The sequence below is a fragment of the Mustela nivalis genome, assembly GCF_964662115.1.
Source record: "Mustela nivalis genome assembly, chromosome: 6".
Taxonomy (NCBI): domain Eukaryota; kingdom Metazoa; phylum Chordata; class Mammalia; order Carnivora; family Mustelidae; genus Mustela; species Mustela nivalis.
In genome coordinates this window covers 15,621,788-15,640,248 of record NC_139025.1, presented here as the reverse complement: position 1 = coordinate 15,640,248, position 18,461 = coordinate 15,621,788, and the positions used below count along the sequence as shown (strand labels likewise).

At 42.3% G+C, this 18,461-nt stretch overlaps 2 protein-coding genes across 7 annotated transcripts in view; both read left to right on the top strand.

Annotated features, from left to right (window-relative positions):
- Positions 1 to 18,461, top strand: part of LOC309866087 (acylphosphatase-1) — a 372,899-nt gene that overhangs the window by 329,190 nt on the left and 25,248 nt on the right. The gene's annotated exons all lie outside the window — the stretch shown is intronic.
- The window catches only part of AREL1 (apoptosis resistant E3 ubiquitin protein ligase 1), a 45,584-nt gene that overhangs the window by 6,672 nt on the left and 20,451 nt on the right, over positions 1 to 18,461 (top strand). For 3 of the 6 annotated variants that reach the window (XM_082733396.1, XM_082733400.1, XM_082733401.1), the window contains exons 2-3: positions 11,577 to 11,891; positions 17,399 to 17,459. In XM_082733396.1, the coding sequence (XP_082589522.1) occupies positions 17,444 to 17,459 (16 nt within the window). In that variant the 5' untranslated portion in view covers positions 11,577 to 11,891; positions 17,399 to 17,443. Of the gene's footprint in view, positions 1 to 11,576; positions 11,892 to 15,002; positions 15,022 to 16,042; positions 16,062 to 16,212; positions 16,295 to 17,398; positions 17,460 to 18,461 lie in introns of those variants that run through there. The other 3 variants (XM_082733398.1, XM_082733399.1, XM_082733397.1) reach the window with 3 other exon arrangements.

Sequence of the window (18,461 nt, the reverse complement as noted above, 5' to 3'; positions counted from 1 at the left end):
TGGGTGTCGGCCTCCTGCTTAGGTCATGATCCCAGAGTCCTGGGATGGAGCCCTACTCAGGCTCCCCGCTCAGTGGGGAGCCCACTTTTTCCTCTTCCTCCTGCTCATGTTCTCTCTCGCTTTCTCTCAAATAAATAAAATCTTAAAAAAAAATAAAATAAAAGCTTTTCTTCAAAACCAGAAGGGCAAGTAGTTTGTTGTCCTTGGCTTAACCTGCAGGTGCATGCTCTGGAACTTTGTTGTTGTTTTAAGACCCGGCATCATGGGTCCAGAGGGTTTATGTCAATTTGAGGAGAACCGAGGGACTAAAACATTGGCCCCATTTCGAAATGCCATTTATTAGGTTAAAGAGTAGGGGGAAATCTGTTAAAAGATAAAAATCTTTCCAAATTCTGTAACAGACTAACTGAAATACTTCTTAGTAATGTAGGGAGTTGAATTTGAAAGAAACAAAGCAATAGTAAAACTGAGTAATTAATGAGATAAAGGGCATGCAGGAGCCTCAAAAATTCTTGTTAAAAAATTTTGGGGGGAGAGGCGCCTGGGTGGCTCAGTGGGTTAAGCCTCTAACTTCGGCTCAGGTCAGATGCCGGGGTGCTAGGATCAAGCTCTGAATCGGGCTCTCTGCTCAGCAGGGAGCCCGCTTTCCCCTCTCTCTGCCTGCCTCTCTGCCTACTTGTGATATCTCTCTCTCTCTGAAATAAATAAATAAAATTTTAAAAAGTTTTAATTTAAGTATAGTTGACATACAACATTATCTAGAACATTATCTACGTATTAGATAAAACATCGAGATTGGGCAGTTATACACGTTATGAAATGCCTACTACGATGAGTATAGTTACTATATTTTACCACACAAAATTATTACAGTATTATTGACTATATTCCCTTTGCATATTTTCCATCTCTGCGACGGAATGTATTTTGTAACTAGAAGTCTGTACCTCTTCGTTTCCTTCACCTATTTCATCCATCCTCACAGCCCTCCCCTCCAGCAGCCATCAGCTTTTCTCCGTATTTATGAGTCTATTTCTGTTCGTTTTGTTTTATAGGTTCTATATCAAATCAAATCAAATGGTATTTGTCTTTTTCTGTCTGACTTATTTCACTTAGCATAATACCTCTACAGGTCTGTTCATGTGGCCATGAATGACAAGATTTCATTCTTTTTCATGGCTGAGTGATATTTCATTACATATATGTGTGTGTGTGTGTGTGTGTGTACACATACATACATATACATATATTTGTATGTACACACACACCATATCTTCTTTATCCACTCATCTACTGATAGACATTTGGGTTGCTTCCATGTCTTGGCTATTGTAAATAATGCCACAATAAACCTGAATGTGCATATATCTTTTTAAATTCATTTCCATTTTCTGCAGGTAAAGACCCAGAAGAGAATTACTGGGTCACATGGTTCTATTTTTAATTTTTTTAAAATTTATTTTAGAAAGAGAGAGAACATGAGTGGGAGGGGCAGAGGGACAGGGAAAGAGAATCTGAAGCAGACTCCCTGCTGAGCATGGAGCCCTACATGGGACTCGATCTCATGAACCTGAACACAAGCCAAAACTGAGTCGGTTAATCAACTGTGCCACTGAGAGGCCCTTATTTTTAATTTTTTGAGGAACCTCCATACCATTTCCCCCAGTGGCTGCACCAGTTTGCATTCCCGCCAACAGTGCACAAGGATTCCCTTTTCTCCACATCCTCACCAACATTTGTTATTTCTTGTCTTTCTGATATTAGCCATTCTGATCGGTATGAGGTGCTACTGTGGTTTGGATTTGCATTTCTCTGATGATGAGTGATGTTGAGCATCTTTTCATATGTACTCTTGTTAAAAATTTTAACAAGAGATTTTCTTTTGTGAAACTTTTAAATGAAATTTCTAGAAGAAAATCTTTGTGTCCTTGAGTTACTCTGTAAAAAACACAAACTATAAAAGAAAAAAGTGATAGGTTGAATATCATCAAAGGAAAAACTTTTTTTAATTTTCATTTTTTAAAGATTTTGTTTATTTAATTGTCAGCGAGAGAGAGGGGGGAGAACACAAGCAGGCAGAGCAGCAGGCAGAGGCTGAGAAAGAAGCAGGCTCCTGCTGAGCAAAGAGCCCAATGTGGGACTTGATCCCAGAGGAACCTGGGATCATGACCTGAGCCGAAGGCAGCGGCTTAACCAGCTGAGCCTCCCAGGCGTCCACAAAGGAAAAACTTTTATTCTTTAAATAACACTGTTAAGTAAATGTTAAAAACAAACCAAAAATATTGGTCAAGCATATCTAGTAAAGGACTTGTTTGAAGAATATATAAAGAATTCTAACAACTAAGTAAGAGGACAAACAGCTTGATGTTTTTAAAAAAAAGATATTATTTATTTATTTGACAGAGAAAGACACAGTGAGAGAGGGAACACAAGCGGGAGGAGTGTGAGAGGGAGAAGCAGGCTTCCCGCTAAGCAGGGAGCCCGATGTGGGGCTTGATCCCAGAACTGTGGGATCATGACCTGAGCCGAAGGCAGGAGCTTAATGACTGAGCCACCCAGGCACCCCGCAAACAGCTTGGTTTTAAAAATGCAAAAGATTTAGATACCAAAGATGCATCAGAAATAGCCAATAAGCACATGAAAACGTACTCTAAATTGTTAGTCCTTAGGGAAATGCAAATAAAACCACAGTGAGAGACCAGACCTTTTAGAATGGGTAAAATTTAGTAGTGCATTATTTAACTTCCATGTATTCATGCTCTTTCCAGATTTTTTCTTGTGGTCGACTTTTAGTTTTATAGCTCTCCAGTCAGAAAAGGTGCATGGTATGATCTTTTTGAATTTGTTGAGGGACTTGTTTGTTTTTTTAAAAGATTTTATTAATTTATTTTACAGAGAGCTAGCACAGGTAGGCAGAGTGGCAGGCAGAAGGAGAGGGAGAAGCATGTTCTCCGCTGAGCAGGGAGCCAGATGCGGGGCTCTGTCCCAGGACTCTGGGATCATGAGCTGAAGGCAGCCACTTAGCCAACTGTGCCACCCAGGCGCCCCTGAGAGACTTGTTTTGTGATCTGTTTTGGAGAATGTTCCATGTGTTCCTTGAAAAGGATATGTGTCCTTGAAAGGACATGTATACTTGAAAGGATATGTATACTTGAAAGGATATGTATCCTTAAAAAGGATATGTGTTCTACTGTTTTAGGATGGACTGTTCTGAATATATCTGTTGAATCCATCTGGTCCAGTGTGGCACTCAAAGCCACTGTTCCTTATTGATTTTCTTTTGGATGATCTGTCCACTGATGTTAAGTGGGGTGTTAAAGTCCCCTACTATTATACTGTTACTGATTACGTCCTCTATGTTTGTTATTAACTACTTTAAGTATTTGGGTGCTCCCATGTTGGGTGCATACATATTTACAATTGTTACATCTGGTTGTATTGTTCTAGAATGATAACATTTAAAAGATTGACAATACCCAGTGCTGGCAACTGGAGCTCTCATACACTGTTCACTGGAAAACAGTGTCGCAGTTTCTTACAAGTCAAATATGTGCTTATGATATGATCCAGCAATCTCTCTCTTAGCTTTTTATCCAACAGAAATAAAAACACGTGTTCATGCAAGACTTACGCTTGAATGTTCATGGCAGCTTTATCATAATAGCCCCAAACTGGATAGAACCAAGTGTCCATCAACTGGTGAATGGGTAAAGAAATTATATTATAATGGATTACTACACAGCAGTAAAGAGGAATGAACTACCGCTACATGTAATGACATGTATGGGTCTAAAGTGTGTTGTGCTAAGTGGAGAAACTCAACACACAAAGGACGACGTTTTCTGTATGATACCGTTTGGCATCTGTAACAGGCAAAACCAAAGTGCTAGGAAGCATATCAGTAGTTGGGCAAGGGGATCATGAGGAAACCTTGGGATGACGAAAGTTCTGTATCATGATTGTGTTTTATATCATAACCGTTTACTATTGTCAAAGCTCTAATTGTTTACTTTAAGTTAGTGACTTTTACTGTATCTAAGCTATATGTCAAAAAAGCTGATTTGGGGAAGAGTTTATTTATTTATTTATTTATTTATTTTATTTTATTTTTTTTTGGCCGGCGATTTATACGCAATTAGAAACTAGATTCAGATTAATTCAGATCTGAATTTGTTACAGGTACTAAAGTAATTTTGAAATAATCAGATCCCTGAATTGAGTTGCAGTGAGCTTACTAGTTACCAAGTTGGGTCAAGTTTAGGCTAAGACTTTTATTATTAATGAGAACAGGTGGAAATAAGATACACATTTATTTGAAGGTGCTTGATCAGAGAATGAGAGTTCTGAATAATCAAGGAAAAAAACCTGCAGGCTGATTTTGAGCTCCCCCTCTGGCCCGAGTCTTATAACCAATTTACTCATTATAATACTGTGACCACCACCAGTTTCGAGAAATACTACCTTTTGCCTCAAGTAAACAACTTACATGGTTTTTTCCCTCTTCTCTGTTCCTTTTCACTCTTTGCTAGCTCCTTTTTTTGGGGTAGGGGGTACATTTAAGGTTGATCCCTTCAGGGTTCTATAATTGGTCTTTTTCTTGGTCTGCTTGTTTTGCATGGCAGTCCCTTTTCATTTCCTGTCTTTTAACTGCCTTCAGGTTACTGGTATCTCCATAGCTTCAGATGCTCATTTCTATTTGTCTTGTCAATATATTTACCTGGATATCTTATAGACACTTCAAACTTAGTTCTGTACTCAGATCTTTTCCCTACACACTGGCTCTGCCTCCGTAATTCACCACCACCATTCACCCAGGCTCCCAAGCGTACAAAATCCCGATTTGTCCTTGGCTTTTGCTCTCTTTTATCTTTTTGACCTCACAGGTCACTAATCCTTCTAACTGGGAAAGGATGCATACTCTAGCTTCCCCTGCCCTCCCCCCAACGTTGTGGCCACTGCCTCCCTGCTCCTTTGGACCAGCATCCTCTTGTCTCGACTCAGCTGTTGATCTTTTGTCCTCTTCAGAGTCTCTTCTAAAATTTGTGGTCCTCTTGCTCCTTTTAAAATGTGTCATCCTCTTTCTTTCGTAGTTAAAAAAACCATCTCTTGGGTTTTTTGGTTGTGATTGCTTCAACTCTAAAATCCTTTTAAATTTCCAGGGTAAGTATTTGTTAAGCTCTCATTCTTCCTATCCCAAGGATCTTTTTTTCCTTTCTTGGGGTTCTTGACACGTCAGTGTTCCTGGTTCAGAGGGTAGGCTCTGGAATCACGCTGCCTGGCTCCTGCATTTGCTTCATTTGTCAGTTGGGTGACAGTGGATAGGTTATTTTAGCCCTCTGGGTTTCATGTGTCCCAATCCACAAAACATGGATAACAGTATAGGTTCTTATGTGGTTGCTGCGAGTTAAGTGAGATAATACAGGAAGCACTTCAAATGGTGCGGGCACCTAGCGAGCTCTCAGTAAAAGGTAGATTTGTGATATCATCATTCTCGAGAAAAAACCAGATAACTTGGTATTTTGGATTGTTGCTGTGGTTGTTTCCAAATAGGATTTCTTTGGAAAACCAGTTAGTCCCTCAGGTACACCTGGTGCTATCTTCCTGACTTCCTGCAGGTTGAGCTGCAGGTTTGCTGGACACAAACTACCATCATCAGCTGGCAACCGGCAGCCTGGTTTGCACATCCAAGCCGTATCTGCTGAGATGCTCCTGCCTGGTCACCTGGGGCCACTTCCAGCCTCACCCAGTCCTTTCCCTAACATGCCACGCCTTGCTCTCAAGAGCCGCTGAGTTCCTCCCTCTTCTTCCTACACCTCCATTTTATATTTGAACAACAGAAGAGAAGCAGCTTGTCCAAAATTACTCAGTAGTAAGATTCATGCTCCTGAATCCTCCACCGTAGCGTGCTGAGAATCAGTCACCCTGGTTTGGCCCCAGGTGGTCTTTCTAAATGCTTAGCTTTCATAATGCTGACCTTTTTCTTCCCTCTCCCCCGCTTTTTAAAAAAGAATTATTTATTTATTTATTTATTTATTTATTTGACAGACAGATCACAAGTAGGCAGAGCAGAGGGGGGTGGGGAGGAAGCAGGCTCCCTGCTGAGCAGAGAGCCCTATGCGGGGCTCCATCGGAGGACCCTGGGGTCATGACCTGAGCCGAAGGCAGAGGCTTTAACCCACTGAGCCACCCAGGTGCCCCATCATCACTCCTTTTCTTGACTCAACTTTGGCTTGTGCTATTTTTCTCCTGCATGGGGTACTAGTCCTTTTCTTTCTGCCTTGCAAATGCTTGCTCAGTCTTAAGTAATAGCTCTGTTGTCTCTCCTGTCAGAACTTCCTCACTCTCAGGCAAAGCTACCTTTCTCCTTCCTTTGCCCTCCACATGCTGTTTATTCCTGTTCTTGTGCTACTTGCCACACTCCCACTTCGGACTGCGTTCATCAGAGTTAAGAAAAGACCCTGTCTCATTTATTCTTGCCACCTTAGCTTTTGTTCTATTTAGTACATAGTCTGGCAGACAGCAAATGCTCAAGAAATCTGACATGAATGAAGAATGAACCTTACAGAAGAACCTGAGGATGTTGGTGGATTACAGCCGGTGAATTGCAGTGAATTTGCTAAAACACTGTTTCAGCAAATGATGTTAGGCAAAGAGAAAATACAGGTATCCAAGGGTTGGGGGAAGGGGACATAGCAGCAAAAAGAATTTTATTTAAAATGTGAGTATATGGGATGGGCGGCAGTGGGGTAATAGACCATAAGTTGAGTGGGGATTGTAGTGCTTTTCAAACTTCAGTTTAAGTGCCTCTGGTGGTAGAGGATGGTGGACATGTAATCCCTTGGGGGCTGGGAGCAGAGCCCTGAGCCTCCAAGAATCCGCATATTTTAGGGGCGCCTGGGTGGCTCAGTGGATTAAAGCCTCTGCCTTCTGCTCAGGTCATGATCCTAGGGTCCTGGGATTGAGCCCCGCATCAGGCTCTCTGCTTAGCAGGGAGCCTGCTCCTCCCCCCCTTTTTGCCTGTCTCTCTGCCTACTTGTGATCTCTGTCTGTCAAATAAATAAATAAAATCTTTAAAAAAAAAGAATCTGCGTATTTTGGACATACCCGTATTTTGCCTTTAGAAATGCATGCAAATTTTGCATTCTGTTGTATTGCCTGTGAGAGCTTTAAGGTGAGAATACCTTGTTCTCCCCACCAGAGTCATCCTCTAGTAAAAGGTTGCTGCAGGAACTTGTGCCATTCATCCTCAGGCTTCCAGCACATCGGCCTGCCCCCAGGCCCAAATCTGGAACGGGGTTCCAGTCTAATATGGCAGTGTTCTAGCTTACTGTGATGTGGGGGGAGGGGCTTGTCTACGCAGGAGTATTATGTCATGGAACCGAGGAGGGTGAGCTCATCTTTGTTCTAACAAGGCTATTCCTGGAAGGCTGCAGTCAGTTGGAGGCACCTCATTACCAGATCGCTGGGGACCAGCTGGAGAGAGTTCACAGAAGACCCACAGGAATGATTAAGAGACTGGAGGGGCTGACTGATGAGGAAAGAATATAAATGAAAACTGTATAACTTGGCTGAAACGAGATAGCAGGAATACACAACTGCAGAAATATCTCAAGAGAATAAACTTGATGGGGGAGGGGCAGTCTCTTAGGGTAGGATTTGGGGGAGAATAAACCAAGGCTGAAATTAAGCAAAGGAAAACATAATATAAAGTGTCTGATGGTACACTTTATTTCTGGAACCTCCTTCAATCCCTCTAAACCGTGGGCCTTTTGTTAATGGAATGATTTGGTTCTTTTAACTTGATTTTCCTGGACTTGTGGTTGGTGCTTCTATATAGAGAGTCCTAAAGACTCCATCATTCAAAGGCAACATCTTTCTCTCATCTTGTCCTTCTTTGTGGGACTCTTTGGACTGTGGTTGGGTGACTGTGTGCTGCCACTGCCACTTTCTCCACCAGATTTCCACAGTGAACTTTCACATCCTTTTTTTTTTTTTAAATGGCTTTTTATAATAGCATTTTAAAAGTAGATACTGAGTCAGTAATAGGTATTGTAATAATTTTAGAAACCTGGATATGGGATTGGTCCCTGAGGTACTGGTTTTAGGAAATTACAGCTTTGATGAAATGCAAGCATAATTGTAGGAAACATGTACTTTGGGAAATGACTGTATAAAATTCCTACTTTGGGGTATGGGAGGCATAAAAATTTTAAACAACAGTTGAAATTAGCAAGGAGAAATATTTGCATAATGTTGCCAGTTTTATAGCTCGTTTCTTAAGAGGGGACAGGAAAACTGGAAGAAAATGATTTTATGCTTTTTAATTTATAAAAACGAGTTCATTTATACAAAACAGTTATACAAAGTAGCTCTAAGATTGAGACCTCTATGCTAGAGAGGAGTAACCTTTGTCAAGGGTCAGATAGGAAAGCTTTGTAGACCGTAAGTCCTTGTAGCTACTCGGCTTTGCTCTTGTGGTGCAAAAGCAGTCATAGACCATATGTAAACGAATGAACTTGGCTGTGTTCCTCCCTTTAAAAAAAAAAAAAAAAAGCAGGCGACTGTCTGGATTTGGCCTGCAGGCTATGGTTTGCCAACTCCTGCTCCAGACCTTTGCTCCCGAAAGCATGATCTACAGACCAGCAGCATCAACACTTCCTGCGAGGCTGTTAGAGATACAGAATATCGGGTCGCTTCTCAGAGGGGCTGCCCTAGAGCCTAGACCAAGCTTCTCAGACTTTAATATGTATAGTAATCTCTTGGGGGCACTTGTCAAAGTATAGACTGAGATAAGCTGAACAACAGACTAGCTGCTGGGAGACAAAGATGAGTAAGACCCAGTCAGTGTCCTCAGAGATCCCAGAATTCATTAGGAGAGACTACTGTATAGATAAATAATTACAATACAGACTCATAAATGCTATAATAGAGGTATTTTCAGAACAGGGGTATCACAGAGGAGCAAGTGATTGGTTCTGCGTGGCATGGGGGCAATCGTCAGAGGGGCCTGAGAATTGGACCAGGAAGAGGAACGGTGCCTGAGTTGAATTTTCAGGCTTATTAGAGACACTGAATGAAGCATTTTAGGGGCGGGCATGGTAGTTCATGGTGGGGTACAGTAAAGACGATATTAGAACTAGGAGTTATGGGCACCTGGGTGGCTCAGTTGGTTATAAGCGTCTTCCATTGGCTCAGGTCATGATTCCAGGGTCCCGGGATTGTGCCCCATACTGGGCTCTCTGCTCAGCAGGGAGTCTGCTTCTCCCTCTCTCTCTGCCCCGTGCACGCGCTCTCTCTTTCTCTAATAAATAAAATCTTTTTAATAAATCACTATTTTAAAAAAGAACTAGGAATTACTTAATTTGATAACCAAATGGCTGATTACAGGCCTGGAGACCCACTAAGATCATAATGAATAGAAGTAAAATTTCAGTACATTCTTTTATTTTTAGCTAGTTTTTTATACTCTTTCCTTGTTAGAAACAAGGATAACTTGCCTGTTCTGTCCCCAAAAGTTGTTTGTTCTCCAGAAATAGAAACTTTGACTATGTTCTTACATCAGTAAGAATTTAGAAGACACGGAAAGGTACAGGTAGGGAACAAAAACTATGTATAATTGCAAACACTAGGAGATGATGACTATTAATATTTTTAGGTTGTTCCATCTAGTTGTGTGTATGTACTGTGACATTTTAAAAATTGGTCTCATGCTATGTAAATAATTTCTTGCTTGTCTTTGATTTAGCATTTTATTTGTGAGAAATTTCTTTCATTATTCCTTAAAAGGTGTCATTTTTTAAGGCTGAGATAGCATTCTAATGGAGCTCCTATAGTTTATATATAACTCTTATCTTGTTTATGGATCCTTTAGGCTGGTCCCAGTTGCTAGTCAACCCAGCTTTTGGCTCATGTACTTGGCAATTCTATCACCATATTTTAAAATAAATACATATACTTGTTTATTTTTAATTATAAAAGTTTGCCAACTTGTTTGATCTTCTGGCCTTCCCTCATTCCGTTCTGCCGTTCTTACTAGCATTGTGGCTTTTCTTTCTTGGTTTCCCAGGGTAGGGAGGCCATAGGGTAGTCATTAAAAAGCATGGATTCTGTGGGCGCCTGGGTGGCTCAGTGGGTTAAAGCCTCTGCCTTCAGCTGGGGTCATGGTCTCAGGGTCTTGGGATCGAGCCCCACATCGGGCTCTCTGCTCAGCAGGAAGCCTGCTTCCCCCTCTCTCTCTGCCTGCCTCTCTGCCTACTTGTGATCTCTGTCTGTCGAATAAATAAATAAAATCTTAAAAAGAAAAATAAAAAGCATGGATTTTGGGTCCAGATTGTCTGGATTTGACTCACCTCTACTACTTACCTTGTATTCTTTTGAGAAAGTATCTCTATTTCCTCATCTCCAAAATAGGGATAATTTTATCTGTGTCCTGGGGTTGTGAGTTAATATATATGAAGCACTGACCATAGTTCCCATCATGGGGAAAGAGATTCTGTTTTTTGTGTTTTTTTTTGTTTTTTGTTTGTTTGTTTGTTTTTAGCGATGAGTGGTCTCTCCTCATTTGTTTTATGGTGGCTGTTTGTGTATGCTTTGCCAATACCCCCTTCTGCTACATTTAGTTTATGAATGTCTTTGAGTTACACACTAACTTTACTAGACTCTACTTCGTGACTTTATCTCGAGAATTCAGACTTTTTTCCCCCACTCAGTAAATGTGACTTTAAAAAATGAAATCAATGTTGTTTCATCGTGTCTTGGAAACGCAGACATGGGTGCAAAGGGAGCAGCGTACATGGGCAGATGGGTTAGGTTTTAAAGCTTTTTGGTGGTTTTCTCTTTCCAACGGAGCATTACCTTGATTGCTTCTGTGGCATAATAAGGCCCTTTGTAATGTGGCCTCACCTATCCTGTGGTCTCATTTCTCGTCACCCTATTCCCAGACCCTGTGCTCCAGCCCCATTAAACTGGAACTGGGCATGTGGTAGTGATGAGGCTCACCCTTTATTTATTCTTTTTTAAAGATTTTATTTATGTCTTTGAGTGGAAGAGAGCGCGTACACGTGTGTGCACTCAAGCAGGGGGAGGGGCAGAAGGAGGGAGAATTAGACTCCCCAGGGAGCAGGAAGCTGGACATGAGGCTTGACACTGGGCTCAATGCGGTGCTGGATCCCTGGACTCTGGGAACATGACCTGAGCCAAAGGCAGACAGACGCTTAACCAACTGAGCCACCCAGGCATCCCAAGGCTCACTCTTTAAATCTGTGCCCTCGTTGCTTCTCTTAAAGGCTTAGAACCAGCCATAGTGCTGGAGCTTCCTTTCAGGGTCTGGGAATAGGGTGACGAGAAATGAGCTTCCTTTCGGGGAGTGACACAGTTAAGGCAGTGAGGTTGCCACTTGCCTTTTTTGGTGGCATTTTAGTTGGGAAAGCTCGGTCCAGGTTTACCAGGCCTTGTTTATTTTTCGGGCCCCAGAGTTTTCTCTTCCCGCCCTATCTATCTCCTCTTTGTTGTTTTCTGGGCATTCTCTTTCAGAAATGAACAGCTCTTCCACTGACCCTTTTTTTCTCTGTTGATAGGATCCCAGGACGAGAGAACAGATGCATCCTTTGGTGGTCGACCGTACCCTGCCCTAGAGAGAAGTCCAGGATAATAACTTTTGGGGCTCTATTTCTCCACCCTGGAATTCATCCAGTTCGTTCCAGAAATACTGACCCTCAGCTTCTGTGACACATCCTCAATGAATGTCTGATGGACAGACGCTTTCCGTTGATCTTGCAGCAACTTTCTTTCCTGTGGAGTTTGGAGGACAAGGTGAATGGTGCCAAAAGTTGCCTGCTTTGGTGCATAGGAGTGTTCCACTTGGTTCTCAGAACATGGGCCCTCGTTTAAAGGTAAGACCATAAACTAGTTCAGATTCACTTGTTATTAGGATACAGAACATGAACTCAGTGACCAGTTCCTAAGCCTCTCCAACAAGGGATAGCTGGTGAAGTCGCAGTTAGAATGGATCCCCCCTTCTTTCCACCTCTAGGGCCCCTCTGAGGATGAAGAAATCAATTCTCTGTTTCTGGGAAATGACTTTTTCACAACTGATCTTAATGTCTGGGTTATAATTTATTTAATTTACAAGTTAATTTAAATTATGAACTAATTACGAATCTTTAGACTCCTTAGAAAAGCAGAGAGTTTTAGAATATGTATGTTGGTCAACTTTCTAACATTCCCTTGAGACCGGCACTTTCAAGTGTTCTCCCTACCCCGCCTTTTGTAGGTAATGTGAGCCAAAGCACTGTAGTGTTAAGCAACTTGCCCGGGATCTTTTAGTAAGCAAGTGATATTTCTGCATTAGATAATTGGTACTGCATTCCATTTTCCTTTATCATGCTTTATTTTTATTTCAAAAGATTTCAAAAAGGGTTATAAGCATTTATCTTTCTAATTTTAACCTCCTGGTGGGACTCTTTGCAGTAAGATTAAGTAATGTTTTTCATACTTTTACCTGTTTTTTTTCATCTTTCCTCTTCCCAAATACCTCACTATCACTATGACTCCATTCTTTGTCATGATTTAGTGTTGTATGAGAGTTAGAATGTTGGGTTTCAGAGTTAGGCACAGAGTTAGGCTTGAGTCTCAGCTCTGTCACTTAGCCAGCCAGGAGGTGTTCAGCAAGTTAACTTTCCAAGCCTAGCTTTTGTGTGTGTGTTTTTTAATCTGTAAAATGAGAATAGTGGTGTTTATTTTACCATGTTGTTAGGGAAACAATTACTTAGGTTAACATATATAAGCACTTAGCACTTCCCCTATGGTAAGTGGCTCAATAAGGGTAGGGAGTGAGTATTACTTTACTACTACTGCCATTCTGCTAGCTTAGCAAATCACAGTTTGCTCAATTGTATTAGAGCAAGTCACTAGGGGCACCTGGGTGGCTCAGTGGGTTAAGCCTCTGCCTTCAGCTCAGGTCAGGGTCTCAGGGTCCTGGGATCGAGCCCTGCATTGGGCTCTCTGCTCGGTGGGGAGCCTGCTTACCTCTTCCCTCCCCACCCTCCCGCCTGCTGCTCTGCCTGCTTGTGATCTCTCTCTGTCAAATAAATAAATAAAATCTTTAAAAAAAAAAAAAAGAATGCAGGTTACAGGGCGCCTGGGTGGCTTAGTGGGTTAAAGCCTCTACCTTCAGCTCAGGTCATGATCTCAGGGTCCTGGGATGGAGCCGTACATGCCTCTCTGCTCAGCAGGGAGCCTGCTTCCCTCTCTCTCTCTCTGCCTGCCTCTCTGTCTACTTGTGATCCCTCTCTCTGTCAAATAAATGAGTAAAATCTTAAAAAAAAAAAAAAAAGAGCAAGTCACTAAAGAGATGAACTTGAAAACAGAATACTCATATAGCTAAATGATGTGAATTAGTATGGCAGAGGCTTACCGTACTGCTTCTTTGTGCTTGAATGAGACTCGGGAAGAGTTCTAGAATAATTTTATGAAGAAGAAGTGAGCAGCAGAAAGTGGAGGGTGCTATAGAAACTGTTATAGAAAAATAAATGTTCAAGATAAGGAAGAGAGAACTATAAAATCAGATACCACACCATGCATGAGAACCAGTGTCTCTGGTTATAGGCATTTGGTACAGACTTACAGAACTGCAATAAACTGGTAACTTGTGGTCTGAAGAGTTCATGACCCCTGGCTCAAGTGAATGTACTGCCATTTAGAGAAGTGTTTAAAAACTGTATCAGAAAACAGGTCCCATCTAGAAAATTCCTGATCCTTAGGCATTCTGGATGAAGGAAGGAACAGACATTGGACTCTTATCTGTTCAGATACTTCAGGTTTATTACAATGACTATATGCAGTTATGTTGGGTGCTGTGGGGAATTTTGAAGACTAGTCTTTGCCTAATGTTATTTACCACTCTGAAATGGAAAATAAAACAAACGTGGAACTAATGAAAGAGAACAAGTTTTATAAGATAAATAATAAAGTTATGTGGGAATTCAGAAGGGGATGGAATTTCTAAATTGAGGCCCAGGGAAGAATTCAGGGAGAGGAGACAGGATTTTCCATAGACTTTCCGGATCGGAGATTTCCCATGGATGGAGATGTGAGTGGGGAGTGGGTAGTCTAGGCAGAGAAAGTGACTTTTTTTTTTTAAAGATTTTATTTATTTATTTGACAGAGAGAAATCACAAGTAGATGGAGAGGCAGGCAGAGAGAGAGAGAGGGAAGCAGGCTCCCTGCTGAGCAGAGAGCCCGATGCGGGGCTCGATTCCAGGACCCTGAGATCATGACCTGAGTGGCTTAACCCACTGAGCCACCCAGGCGCCCCGAGAAAGTGACTTTTTACAAAGCATGGAGATGGGACATTTCGGAACTTAGATGTGCAGGTGGAAAGGACTTGAGTTGGGTAGATCTTAGGATGAGCACAGGGTACTGTGGGAGACGAGGTGAAGAAAACCACTGTGGGTGGGGATGGGAGCAGAGACAACAGAGAGAGCCATGCTGGGGTCGGGAAGAGGACGCAAAATGCTAACAGAATGGAAGTGAAATCTGGCATAAAAGTGATCTGAGTGACAAAGATCAGAAGGTTTGTGACAACATTCAAGAGGAACAAGACAGGAGGAAAACAAAAAAGGAAGACAAGTTCAAAATGTGACCAGTGTAGAGATGGTTAGATACTGTTGGGGAGGTTTTTGAGAGCTACTCTAGAGAACTGGGAAACTTTGTAAAGGTCCGGTCAGGGGTTAGTAATCGACAGAGCTAACTCCCTGGCCACAAGGACGTTTCCAGGAGAAGAGATGAGAGTTGTTTAGGAAAAAGTAGCAATAGGTATGCTGAGTTTTAATAATAAAGGGAATTGGAGTAGAAATGTAGACTTGACCTACTGGAAGAAGTCTGGGTGTTCTAGATCAGTGGTGACAGTTTGGCTGAGAAGTAAGTGAATGGGGAACAAATGGACAAAGACCCCGCAAGGTCAAGCTCGTTTCTCCACCTTCAGGAGGATTAGGACTGTCCCCCCGGCACCTGGCACGTTAGGTAGGTCCCCAGTATTTGTCGGGCAAATTACTTTAGGATGAATTTGAACTCTCCATCATAAAAATTTTTAGTCATAAAATTAGAATAGTATGAAGAACTCCCATGTAGGCAGAAACTTAAAATGCAGTAAGGGAAGCCATGCCTTTTGTAATTCTGATACATTTCCCATTGAAGAAAGTGTGGGCCAGTAGAGAGGTTCCCAGAGTCTCCTACTGGCTCTGACACAAAGGGGTAGTGGTGCTGCTACCTTTACTGATAATAAGTGTCATAATAACTCACACTGACAGTTCATTGAGTGCCAGGCACTATTCTAGGCTGTTGACATGTGTTAACTCATTTCATCCTCACAGACACCCCTGCGAGGTACCTGCACATGGGCCCCATTTGACAGACAAGTAAACTGGCTGTCCCCAGAGAGATGAAATAACCTATCCATGGTCACACTGAGCGGCAGAGAATGGGTTTGAACCCAGGCAGTCCATGCCCTCATGCTCTGTATTGTCCTCTTTGCTATAACTGATTTTAGAGTCCCGGTGGTTGTGGGGCATTAGATTAAAGGAGACAGCGCCACAGAAACGACTAAACCTCAACTCTTTTTATAGCAAGGAGAATTCTGAAGCTGGACAGGTCACATACTTGCAGCGTCGGAACTGGTCTGCAGGCCTTTGACTTACAGCTTGTCCACTGCCTCTCCCAGAAAAGGTCATAGTTGTCAGAGATAGGGCATTGGAATTTTCCCGGCCCTCATGAAATGTGCCATAAATCTGGCACCGCCTCCTGTTCTTCCAGGGAGTAAGAGACTTGTGACCCCAGGACCTGTAACATCAGCCACATGCACCTTATTTTCTGCCGAGTGTTAGAACTTTGCTAAGGACCAGATTGCCATGTCCAGAATGGGATTGGATAATGTTCAACTGAGGGAGTACTTCAGGCAGTTAAACTGCCAGCGTGGGTTCTACCAAGTCATCTAGGAAGTCATCTGCATCCTGGAAAGTGCAGACAGATGCTTTTTTAGAGATGAGAGCAACTTTCAGCATAAGGTCCCAGCAGGCGAGATACTTGTTTGGGAAGGAGACTCAGTATTTGTGATCCCAAATTTGGGGTCTCTATATTGTCCCTTTATAATAGATCTGGGAGCAGCCTATATTGACTGTGCTAATGTTTCCTCTGTGGATTTCTTTTCTAGAAGGACTTAGATGCCAGTCTAAATAGGGATTTCTATGAAACGTGTCATGGCCATTGTCAAATTAACCAACTGTCTGGATTCCATTAGGTATATTGTTGCTATCAGAGGAATTAAAGGCCATTTTCTGTCTCCCTCTTAAATTTTTCCAGTACGGTTAGATATAAAAGTATATCTTATTTAAGAAAACAAAACAAAACCCCAAAACTTGTTTTGGTCCCTCCCAGCCCTGAGCCTAGAAATTTTCAGCTGTCTTGTCTCTAAGTAATATTCTAGTGCTGATAAAAGGTGCTGGGTTGAGCTAATGTTGATAACCTTTATATACATTGACTTGAAAAACATGAATTCACTGCACTGTAGAATGGAGGGCTTTTATGGCCAACGCTAAGGTCAGAACTCAGTGATAAAATACCATTGTCATTGTACGTTGCATTTTTCCTCGGTAATACCTTGGTGGTTCAAACAAGTAATGATGATTGAAGTCTTATTCTGGACACAAGGTTAATAACAGTGAAAATTTCCCCTCAAACTCTGGCCCCTGTTTGAGTTGTTCTGACCTTTCCAGGTATCGCTTAGGAAAAATACAGTCTCATCCTTTTATTTCTGTCCTTGGCCTTTCTGCTGCTTCCACAGGATCTGTTAATCTGAGTGGTAACAGCAGAAATGCCTTCTCTTACATTCCCAGTGCTTATAATTGGGATGACCTGTGGTTCACTTTAATTATGTAATGCCAACATGATGATGGTAATACTTGCTTTTAAAAAATCTACATTTGATATAACTATTTCCACTCAGATGAATTACTTCCAGAAGGCAAATAGAAGGGGAAAGTGATTCCATTACCCTCTTTGCTTGTGTTAATTAGCACTACTTTGCATGGAGGAGGGAAACTGTCTTGGGGCCCTGGATTTAAGAAGATGAAAGTCATGTTATTGCATTTTGTAATTAGCACTAAAGCAAGTGGCTGTTTGTGGTATTCCTAGGGTGGTCATAGATTGGAAGTCTTTAGAAGGAGGGATGCAGTCACTGTTTTGCTGCAATTAGTCATAGGGCACCTGTCAGGCTAGAGAGAGGGAGAGGACTGGGAGAGTAAGGCTCGAGCGAGTCAACTCAAGCCATATGTTCTTTGTCTCTCGCTGAGATGGCTGTAAGGAGGAGCTGGAGAAAAAAAACTAAACAGGTTTTCTTTTGCAGCTGCAGCTGTGATCCTCGGCTGTCTGTCGGCATTGAAGGGACCTGATGTTTTACGTTATTGGTATGTTATGGAAAGAGCTCTCTCTTATCTTTTTGTTAGGGTTGCTACATCCGTTTTGCCTCCCTGTCTATCCCCTTTCCTCTTGAAAATAGAAATAATTCTCCTCGTGCCAGAATGTACCTTCATAGAGCTGGCAGTGGAATTCATTCATTTGGGAAATATTTATTGAGTAATTCTGGCCCGTGCCAGACGCTGTTTCCGGTCGAGTCAAAGTCGAATAAGGCAAAAATCTGCCTTCAAGAAGTTCGTAACATGAATGGGGAGATGGTCAAGGGGGAGAAGAGCTATAATAAGTGAATGTGCAGGAGTTTGAGGGAGCCCAGAAGAGGGAACCCCTAATGCAGATGAGGATCGGGGAGGGGTTTTGTCAAGTGGACTAGAGAGGGGGAGACTTTGAAATGGAGGGAATAGAATTCACACCCTTTCTAGGACTCTTGTGAGGGCCTAGCCCATGCACGAAGGTGGGGGGTGGGCATTGTATGTATCCCACAGTATAGAGCCAGGGTTGGCAGACTTCTTCCGTAAAAGGCCAAGGAGTAAGTATTTTGGCTTCCGAGGCGAGACAGACTCTATCTCAACTACTGAATTCTGTCAGTTTAAGGCAAAAGCAGCCTAGACAAAATGTAAGTCAGTAGATGGACCAGTGTTCTAATAGAACTTTATTTACAAAAATAGGCAGTGGATGGGATTTGGCCCATAATTTCCAACCCCTGGTATAGAAGTTCCTCTCTTTGGGGCACCAGGGTGGCTCCGTCACTTAAGCATCTGACTCTTGGTTTCGACTCAGGGTCAGAGGATCAAGCCCTGGGTTGGGCTCTGCGCTCAGTACGGGGTCTGCTTGAGATTCTCTCTCCCTTCCCCTCGCCCCTCCCCCTGCTTGCACACACTCTCTAAATAGATAGATAGACAGATCGATAGATGATAGAGAGATATCCTAGAAGTTCTTGTCTTCACCCTCAGAGGTAGTGACCCAGTACAGTGTTTCTTTGGAAGTCTTGTTCT